The sequence below is a fragment of the Lepisosteus oculatus genome, chromosome 6, assembly GCF_040954835.1.
Source record: "Lepisosteus oculatus isolate fLepOcu1 chromosome 6, fLepOcu1.hap2, whole genome shotgun sequence".
Lineage (NCBI taxonomy): Eukaryota > Metazoa > Chordata > Actinopteri > Semionotiformes > Lepisosteidae > Lepisosteus > Lepisosteus oculatus.
This window is the reverse complement of record NC_090701.1, coordinates 21,748,936-21,760,179: the sequence shown is the minus strand read 5'-3', so window position 1 is coordinate 21,760,179 and position 11,244 is coordinate 21,748,936. Positions and strand designations below refer to the sequence as shown.

Sequence of the window (11,244 nt, the reverse complement as noted above, 5' to 3'; positions counted from 1 at the left end):
CCCTGTCCTGTCAGGGGAAAACAATGGTGTTAGAGGTGTTTAGCAAAACTTAACCACTGATCCCCCAATCTTGTCAATGTCAGGAAGAAAAAATAAAATAAAAACAACCTTAATTCCATTCCCATAAAAGACGTCACAGAAAAAACGGTCTCTTAATTATTCCAATTGTATTTTCAAGTGCTTATATCAAATAATGAAGCTACAGTTAATTGTAAACACAATGTAGTTTATGTCATCACAGCTTCACAAGCTTCATAAGGTAAAAAGTAACTTCATAAGGTTGTACAGCTGCTTAGGTGGTGTCAAAACAATAACCTGGACTTGAACAGAAAGAAAACGAAAGAGCTAATAGTGGACTTTCGGAGACACAGGCCACACACTCACAGCCCACTCAGTATTGATGGAACGGAAGTGGAAACAGTCACCAGCTTTAGGTTTTTGGGAATTCACATCTCTAAAGATCTAACCTGGACTGTGAACACTGACTCTATCATGAAGAAGGCACAGCAGCGCCTTCATTTCTTGAGGTGCCTCAAGCGATGGGGGATGCCAATACATGTGTTGGTGAACTTCTACCGCTGCACTATCGAGAGCGTCCTCACCAACGGGATCACCGTGTGGTATGGCAACACCTCTTCGCGAGAAAGAAAGGCACTGCAGAGAATGGTCAATATGGCCCAGAAGATCATCGGCTGCGGTCTCATCGAGATTAAACAGCTCTATGAGGACCGATGCCGTGGTAGAATTCTGGCCATCACAGAGGACAGTCACCACCCAGGGCATGAGCTCTTCACCCCACTGCCCTCAGGCAAGAGATATAAGAGCATATGGACACTTACCACTAGATTCTTCAATAGCTTCTATCCACAAGCAGTGAGACTGGCGAACACATTTAGCCATCCCCCTCGGACCACACCCACACCATCACCATCTACCTCATTGTAATGTATTTATTGTACGTCTCCAGTCATTGTTTACACGTCTGTATTGTTTACATTCAAACTGCCTGCATGTTTACTTGCACATTGTCTATTGTTTGTACATTGTCTTGATGCACTGTTTGCACTTTGTTTTGTTTTTTTACACTTGTTTTACAATCGAGAGACTTTCTGTAAGTAAGAATTCCATTGTACCAGTACCGGTTACATATGGCAATAAAGTTCAAGTTCAAGTTCAAGTAGAGGAGAGCTGTCTCAACAAAACCAAAAAGCTTATTACCACTAGGACCTTATGTCTATGTCTTTTATGACTAAAAAGGAACTATTACTGTCAAGAAAACCAAAGATGTACAGATGGACAATGAGCAGTGATAGTTGGCTGCATTGTTCAGAGTTTGGCTATTCAAGATTTTCTGTGAAAGGCAGATGTAACGATGGTGTCTTAGATGGTGATGATTAACTATCTTTGAAAAGAAGAGGGGGAAGCCTGTGTATTTTAGCACTCCCTTTTCCCAGTGCTTCCAAGTTTCTACAACACAACCATTTTAATCAAACACTGGCAATAACACGGGTTTCTCATTTATTACAAACTCTCAGATCTCTATCTGAGCTAAAAACAGAAGAGGTTACACATTGTACCTTGGCACACAATGTAATCAGTAAATCTGCAGGGCAGTTAACTGAAACCATTCCAGTAAGAGTACAGCGCGTACGTTGAGGAGATTATCTCTGTGTTTTATGTTCATTGCAGTTCAAGATCTGGGATTTAAAACATGACATTGCAATGATACAATCATGCTTTCACACTCACCATACAGCAAAGTTCATTACAATTGTGTCGGCCACAAGAACGCTTTTTGTTGCACCGCTTCTCACAAGTAAACACAAACTCACCTGCAATGAGAGATGAGTGGTGTCTGGGTAATCACTTACAGTAATGTAAAGCAATCAGAAGACCTTCAAAATACAGAAAAACGATTCAACCACCTTCCTATTCTAATAAAGCTGCTAAGGGTTGCAGCAATACAAATACACTCTTCTAAGCACAAGGCACACTTAGATAGGAAGCCAGCCCATCACAAGACACATACACAGAGGTACAATCTATACGCACCAGTTAAAGGGAACTGTGATCTCACTTTCTCAGACTGGTTATTAAATCTCCTTAAAAACAATACATTTATTGATGTTATAGAACAATTTAACAAAATTCGAATTAAGTACAAAAGTGTGAGCTTTGTGAAAGTCACGAACACACATAGGAGTTCCTACAAATTGCGACGTGATGCAACCCTTCCTGCTCACTAGTCACCGAAATGACTAATGTGATGTACGAGCAAATAAGTACAGTAGCAGATATTTCACTGCAGTAATCTTCCAACGTGATCCGCATGCAGAGTTAACAAGAAAGTAGTATTTGTTCACAAAACCATCACAAAGCTGAGATCAATATTTCTATTGGATTAAAAGAGATTTACTCACAAGAGTAAGTGCTTCTTTACAATGTAATAAGGCCACATCATGTCACCGGACTTTTGTTGCCTTGTTCAGAATCACAGAACATGGTGCTGTAAATACTTGGAAATCTCGTCAATTTATGATGTAATTTGTAGGTTTTATAAGTTACTGTGTACATCTTACTTTTAATGTGGTTTGAAATGCACTCATCAATGCTCTTTCTAACCCCAAAATATAAAAAAATAGCATTGCAGTTCCCCATTAATCTAGTCTATGCCTTTGGAAGGTGGGAAACTGAAGAAGCAAGTGAGGACTTATACAAACACATGGAGACGTCCAGGCTCCACACACAGAGACCCAGGCTAGAATCAAATCCAGTAACCAAGAACTGAGAAGCAGCGGAGATAAATACCACACCACTGTGTCACTTAGAAAACATGATATCTATATTATAGTATTTAATAGTTAAACATGTTAAAGGCTCCACAGAGTGAAGAGATAAAGCACCTCTTTTGTGTTTGATTTCATTATAACCAAAGTTCTTATCCTGCTCGTATGAGAAACTGATACTCATTTTGACAAAAAAATCTAATGTATGATTAAGTTTACTCTATGATAGTTGCAGAAGACAGAGAACTAAGCAACGTGACTTAGAGAGAGATGCAGGTACTACTGTGACTGCACAGGCCAGTCGATGATAAGTGATGATCATTGAAGAATGACTCAGAGGTATCACTGACTGGTAAGGATTTATAAAGTTAAAACAGATAATATGTTAGGTGATTAGTTTTCTTCTTCAATTCTTCATCATTTCTTAAATTTTTAAAGTGTTATTATACTTAAATACATCTTATACTGATGCTGTTTGTTTTGAGGGTGATGGTTAATTTTAATGGATGAATATCTGCTTATTTTAAGCTCCAAAATAAATTAGATATATAAAGTAACAAAATCAATGCAAGAGCCCTAGCTTACTAAATATTTTACAAAGCAGTGAATTATCATTTCATAATCATTCATTTCATAACATGCAAAGAACTACCATTTTGATCCATGTATCACACGGCTCATTATTTGAACAAAAAAGCAGACAACATAATTATGTAGATCTCCAGGGCTAAAAAAAATGCTGAGATCTGAGCCAGAATTCCATGTACAGTAGGTTTCCAAGGCTGTCATAACAAGGTCGTTCACATTTTCAGGTGAAACGAGTTTCCATCTTTTAGTGCGTAAATGAGATTGACACCACCTCCACCTCTTTAGCATTTCTTCAGCCACAACCTGAAGAAATGATTCTCACAAACACGTGTACACATTGACACATATATTTTAATAATATTAAAAGTGCCCCTTTGTCCCCCATACTCAAAAAAGCAGAAAAAAAATCATTAATTGTCAGTTATACATCATAAAGACTTGTAAATCAAAACACCTAATATTTTCTTTATCCACTGGACAAAAGCTTACCTTCACTTTCGATGGTGGAGCATGGAACTTCCTGGAGATTAAAGGAAACTGTGTTACTGAATATCTGTACTTTACAGCTGGTGAAGCAAGCACAGAGTTCTTCATGGACATACATCCTAGTAACATTCTTCAGCCATTTAATCCCACATAATTACACATAAAAACTATTTTTACTTTTTGGAGCTTCCAAAATATATTAAAAGAAACTTGCCACTTATAACTACAATAGGTTCATTATGTTATTATCAGCAAAAATAATGTTACAGTTTTAGGTGACTGAGAAGTGTCTCTCAGATTTCAGATAAAGTTTGTGACACTTAAAGATAAAGTTTTTCAACACTTCTCACTTCAAAGCAGAAATGATGTTTGCTGAGGTCTAGGGGGTCCCTTGAGCAGAAACAATTTTAAAGTGTACTTTAGTATACCTAAGTAAGTTGTGGTGTAATGACTGTCAATGAGGAGTACAGAAACACAATAAAAGACCATATGAATGAACAAGAAGAGGAGGGAAGGATAGAAAGCAGGGAAGAAGGAGAGGAGAGACAAGAGTCCAGAGTTGTTGGCACCAGGCGAGAGCCCCCACTTCATGATCATCCAAACAAAACCTGACTAGAGCTACAGTAAATATTTGAACCTTGTTAGAGAAAGCTTGCTATTCTGTGTTTTTAGAGAACTTGGGCTTCCTGGGTAAAAGGTACCGGAGTAAGAAATGTCATTGCTGCGTAGGGTACATTTTTATGGATAGGGATATAGGCTCCCATTTATTTTGTGGCAATCCGGGGTGGAGAAAGAGACATTTAACTGTAGGTTGCTTTGTATTTAGTTAGAAGGCAGATTATTTCTTATTATTTCATGTGTAGGCTTTAAGGGTCTCATGCTTAGTACTAGTAGCAGTCTGGGGTTTTCTGGATGACCAGAATGTTAGGCCTCTGAAATGCCTGGTTTGTAAATATTGTACATAGAGTAACTTGTGTGTTGTATGTTTTGGTGTGTGTAGTGTAGTTTGTCTCCTCACTTTGATAAATATTTGTTTAACTAAGTGTGCCTGGATTATTGCTCTTCTCAACAAAGATCTGGCAGAGAAATAATTCACGTGCCTCCTACTATACCAACCGCCCGGGTATATTCTGGTGAAATCACTTACAAGTTGGGGTTTATGAAGAATTTTTTCACTTATTGACTAAACCGCTCAGACAATCTCTTTTCACCATTTTAGTAACCCCATTTTAGTCAGGGGGCCTTTTTTTAAAAACGATACAGTACATTTTCTTATAGTTCAGTATTTTGAGAGTCTGTTACATTGTGTGTCACACCACAGTGTCAGAATGGTGAGACGTTTTAATAATCAGGGGGGAGGGCCATAGCAATACAGCAGAAAGTGCAATCACCTTTTCCCAGTGCAAGTTCGTGTTATTGTGAGTTTTTAAAATTGGTTTGCGATTTTCTGAAATATATTCCATACAAAAATACAATTTGGACAGTCGCTATTTATTTGGATTTCCCCTTTCACTGAGGATGTCTACAGTATTCCATCTGGATTAGTACTGACCGAAGAGAGCCATCTACAGGCGAAAGGCGACATAACATCACTGCAGCAGCATTTAAGGTGGAACGAAAAACGCGCATAAGAATTTGGCAAATTAGAAACCAGCTTTTTTAAGTTGAATCAGAAGCATTTTTCTTAGCAATATTAGGAACTGCACTCCATTTAGTATCCGGATTCTACCTTGTTTTGGTGTTGGGAGGACCTAAACCTCCTAACTCACATTTTATTTCAATTTCTGAAGTACATTTTTGTGCTTTGTGAGCACTCATCCTCTGGGTCTGGATTTTACTGTGTTAAGCAAATTTTTACAGATTTTTTGAGCACTCTTACTGCTTAAATATAAATAAAATTAGATTTTGCCATCTCACTTTTACAATTTCCAGATCCTTTGTTTTGTTGATGGGTGTCATAGTACTATGATTCTTTTTACCATTTGTGTATATTGTCTCTACCACAGTGTGACTTCTCTGAGTTTGGGCCACCTTGTGCTGGCCCTGTGCTTGCTGCTAGAACACTAATGCAGGTGTATCTGTGATCTTGCTGGGCTGTGTCCTCCTGACTCAGGTATCACAGTGGTGAGTCACAACAGTGGGCACCGCATGCGTGTGGCTCCTTGCGAAGAGAAAGGCTGTTACAGGAAAGAGCTCCAATACGAAGCAGATCTCCCTCAGCTCCACGCCTTAACACAAGTGTCCAGGTCCTGCCAGCAGTATGTCAAGGTGAGCTGGGAGCAGAGAGCAGGAGAGAAGACAGCTGCACAGCTGTTAAAACGTCTGCTGTAGAATGTTTTCAAACTGACGTTGAGAAGTCAAAATAGCTCTTTCCTGAAGCCTCCATCAGAAGTTATGATGAGGTTGGTATTTTTCTTTAATTGACAGGTTATGAAGTGTTAAGTATTTCATAGAACTCATTTGCACAAACTCTACCCAGTTACAGCAATGCCAAGACTTATCTAGACTGAAAAGTAGAAAGACAAACAATTGTTAAACTTTCTTCATTTGCCTGTATTAAATACCCACAAATCTTCAGACACCCCTGTCATTAGATTTCACGGACATGTGTGATAAATATTTGTGTTCAGAATCATTTGTGTTAGCCGTTGAACTGTGGACAGGATTAAACTGGATTAAACTGCTTTGAACTAGTGTCCTAGTGTTTGAAATGCAGAGCCTGAACCTTGTTTTTCGTCCTGCAGCTGGACTGTCGGCACACTCGCTTTGTTCAGTCTGGCTGGGGCTGGTGGGTCTCATGGGACGGGCAGAAGATGCTGGACTGGGGAGGAGCTGAGAGGAACAGTGGGAGCTGTGCGTGTGGCATGACAGGTGACTGGGCCCGCCATCTTGTGCTTCTGTCCTCAGTCAGCCTGACGGACAGCTCTCACTCATTGCAGAGTCTGCATGTTTGGTGTGGTTAATTCATATGGATTCATTTTTCCATGGATCTATCTGTGGCATACGGGTGTTTGCTTTAATTTATATAATGCTCATTAGAACATAAGAACATAACATAAGGCCCATCTAGCCTGTTGTTGGTGGTGAACTTATCTAAAAACCTCATCCAAATAAGATATTTTACCGTGTAAAATTATTTTTTCAATTAAAGGGGGGTAATCCAATGTGAAACAAAAATCACATTTTCTGAGAAACTGGAGTTCAGAATGTAATATCATTATATGATAGTTATATGATCCAAAAATGTTCATAGTTCCACACTACTAATCCCAGAAATTTGTTTTTCAGTGCAGTCTTTTCGGTCTAAGCCACATAAAGATGCCTTTTGTACAGTATATAGCACCATTTGACTGTTTTCACTAATGTCACCAATGAATCAGTGTTTTACCTCTCTCATTTACTCATTACAATGTGCTTTTATATGCTAATGCCTTCCTATTTAAAGGCAGCTAAACAGCACTGAGGACTCAATATCTGAGACTGAATTGCAGATATACTGTAGCTGACTCCTGATTTTCTAACTACATATTAATTAGAGCTCAGTAGTGTTTCCACACAACTTTCGGCACATCCTAATATGTGACCTTCAGTTTGGCACTGCTTACAACTGATATTTTGTACCATATTTCTCCTTTAAGAGGTGATAAAAGGAGTTGTGTCATTATGAACTACATATACAGTACCTGTATATACGTACAGTACTATATAACAGCAACACACATCTCCCTGCCTGATTCCTTCTCCAATCCAGATGTTATGCTCTTCTATTCTGATGTATAAAGTAAATTACGAATATAATTTCTGCAAAACCTACTGCCATGATAGCTAGTAATCAAGAGTGATACAGATTGCGTTGCATTGTTTGTATGCATAAATGGTGTGCATACATTTTATTTATAATGATTTCAGAATAAAGACATGTGTCCCTGTGAGTTTCTCTGGTCAGGTAGTGGGTTTAAAGCAAAGACTCAACCATGAAGACCAAAAAGCAACTTAGGGAAATTCATTGAAAAGCACAGATCAGGAGAAGAGTAAAAAATATTGAAGTCTCTGAATATCCCTGTGAATACAGTTGATTAAATTTCCAATAAATTAAAAGTACCTGGAATGTCCATGATTCAATAATCAAGATTTATTTCCCATATACAACAAGTGTATTAAAATGCTAACTCATTCACGTGTACCCAGTAACATTAGAGAAAAAAATAGGCGCAAATTAAAAACAGACATGCACAATAAATTTAGACAACAGACATTATAATACAGGCAAGATAGGACCAAAGTATAGGTGGGAGCCCTGAGTCAAGAATATGATGTCTACTCCACAAAGCTGGCCTAAATTGCAGAGTGGAAAACCCATCAACTAAAATCCTGTATGGAGTTTCACAAAGCATTTAATTGATACTGCAGATGTGTCAACAGATTATGTGGTGAGGTGGAATGAAACTGAACCTTTTTGGTCTAAATGCAAAGAGTTATAACTATAACAAACTCAGCACAGTGCATTACCTAGTCATGAGTGCCATAAGAAACAAGAGTAAACAAGCTTATGTAGCCCATGTGGTAATTAGTAGTTAATTGATCCAAAGATCTCATCAAGCTGTTTCTTGAAAGAGCCAGTTCTTGGATGGGGAGTCAAATACAGTTTCAAAAGAAAACCTGCCCCAGTTTGCTAAAGACCATAAAAAGGGCAAAACATCACTTTTCAGCAGGACAATGGGCCAAATTACAAAGCCAAAGCTACACTGGAGTGACTTAAGAATAAAAAAGCATTGTGCTTGGGTGGCCCAGTCAGAGAATCTGTGGAAGGACTTGTAAACTGCTGCCCATACTCAATGGGACATTGTAAGCAAATCTACAAAGAAGAGTGAGTAAAAATTGCAAAAACTGGTGCACAAACTTACCTAAGACTTGTGTAATTGCTACCAAAAGTATGTACACCAAATACAGAGCTTACAGGTCTGAATGCTTCTGCAATCAACATTTTATCAGCTCTTTATTTTTTTCTGACATTTACTATGTTATCTTACCCTTAAAAGTTTTCCATTTGAACTCCCAGGTTTTGAGTAAAGTATTAATTTTACCATGCGTATGCAAGGTTTCAGTGTTATCTGCGTGTTCGCATGGGTTTTCTCTTGTTGCTCTGATTCCCTCCCACATTCCAAAGACTTACTGGTAGGTTAATTGGATTCTGGGAACTTTGGCCCTGGTGTGAGCGTGTGTATGTTTAAGTCAGTGTGTGCCCTGTGATGGACCGGCATCCTGTCCAGGCCTTGTTTCTGTTGCATGCTGGGACTAGGCTCTGGCTCCCCTGCACCCCTGTATCAGATAAAGTGGTTAGAAAATAGCCGGATTGATGTATGCATCAGTGTTACTTCACAAAGTGATACACCATAGGAGTCTGAATACTTTTGCAAAGCACATTATACCTGCATAAGGTTTAGCAGGCATTAGAGATCAGATTCTTTTAAAAGGAAATACCTTTATTCGTAATTTCAATATTTAAACGTAGCTTAACAGAAATATGGCTTCTGGGCCTCTACAAAAGTAGAGTGCCTTAGGAATAACATTCTTTTAATGCTGTAGCATTTTTTTGAGGTTCAATGTTATAATAATAATGCTTTTATTATTAGCTACTGAAAATTGTTTGACATCCAAATTTGTCTTACCGTATTTTCATTGCAGAACCTAAGAATTAGACTAATGTAAATGTGTAGATTTTGCAACAAGATAGCATACTCCGATTTCACGTCATGGTAGATCTTTTGTTTTTCATTTTTTATAATGTCCTAATAAGAATTGCAATCCAACTGCCTTGGTATTGGCCACAGGTACATGCTTTGGAATGAGGAGCCTGTGTAACTGTGACAGCAATGATCACGTCTGGAGGATGGATGAGGGTTTTCTCAGAGACAAAAACTCGCTGCCTGTGAAGGCCGTGCACTTTGGGGACACTAAGGATTCCCCTCTAGAAATGGCCTTCCACACTGTAGGAAAACTGACCTGCAAAGGGAAAAGTAAGGTTTGTTTTCCTTTTCTTCATATTTTGTCTAGTGTTATGTTTATGTCATGCTAGTGGCACGGTGGTGCAGTGGATAGCATCGCAACTTCACAGCACTAGGGGCTTGGGTTCAATTCCTGAGGTGCTATACAGTATGTGAGGAGCTTTTATGTTTCCTCTGGGTCCAGTATCCTCTCACAGTCCAAAGACTTACTGGTAGGTTAATTGCCTTTTGGGAAAATTGGCCCTGGTGTGAGTGTGTGCATGTCTGTGTCTGTCTGCGCTGTGATCGACTGGTATCGTGTCCAGGGTGTACCCTGTTTTGAGGCTGTTGCTTACTGGGATAGGCTGCAGCTCTCTTGTGACCCTGTATTGGATAAAACGGTAAGAAAATGGATTGATGTTCATGTCATATTCTTTTTTGGGAACATCAGCAGCTTTAAATACTGAATTATTTCAGCAATATCCATCTCAGCGATATTAGAGCCAGGGCTTCTACCATGCGATATTAGAGCCAGGGCTTCTCTTTACTGAGTTCTGCTTTTGCATATGAACTAGAGGTGTGGATTAGTAGAATTCCACTCTCGGGCACCATGGTAGCACACTGGTCAGTACTGGGGGAGTTCCATTTTGGACCTGGGGTGCCTCTGGGTGAACTGGTTTCCTCCCACAGTCCAAAGACGTACTGGTAGGTTAATTGGCTTTTGGTTAAACTAACTTTGGTGTGAGTATGTGCGTGTCTGTGTTTGCACTGCAGTGGACTGGCATCCCATCTGGGGTGTATTTCAGTGCTTGCTGGGATAGGCTCTGGCTTCTCCACGATCCTAAATCGGATTAACCCGTTAAAAAATGAATAGATAACATATCCTTCTACCACTTTGGGCTGGATGAGCTTGAGTTCTATACAATGTGGCATCCTTCATCATGGTGCTTAATCTCTGCTTGTATACAGTATGTGTATTTGAAACATCTGAAAATATCTGGAAAATGTGATAATTTGGACATTTAAGGATCATGCATAATAATACATCAATATAAGGAAATGACAAGTTAATTAATTTTAATTTACTGATGCAGGAATGTCTAATATTGATAATGTGAACAAAATAAGTTGCACAGTGATCCTATTTTACCTACAGTACCTTTTTTCTACTGAGGATCAGAAAAGGCAGCCAAAACCTAAGATTAAGACTGAATGTTGCTTTGATGATTTTCTTTTCTGATTTCGTTTCAGTCTCAAGCACATCACCGAGCATCTAAACCAAGGCATAAAAGGACAGCAGATATAGTTATTGGAGAGAGGGCATACCGAAGATTATTGGAAATTGTATCCCGACTTGCCTGAGAAACCAGTTGATTGTGGTTTGTTATAGAGCTTTTAGG

At 38.9% G+C, this 11,244-nt stretch overlaps 1 protein-coding gene across 1 annotated transcript; it reads left to right on the top strand.

Annotated features, from left to right (window-relative positions):
- The first annotated feature begins 5,979 nt into the window (after positions 1–5,979).
- On the top strand, positions 5,980–11,244 carry LOC138239404 (neurexin-4-like). Its single transcript, XM_069191068.1, has 4 exons — positions 5,980–6,128; positions 6,605–6,731; positions 9,692–9,877; positions 11,096–11,244. The coding sequence occupies exons 1-4, from the start codon at positions 6,009–6,011 to the stop codon at positions 11,119–11,121; spliced, it is 459 nt and encodes a 152-aa protein (XP_069047169.1). The 5' UTR covers positions 5,980–6,008; the 3' UTR covers positions 11,122–11,244.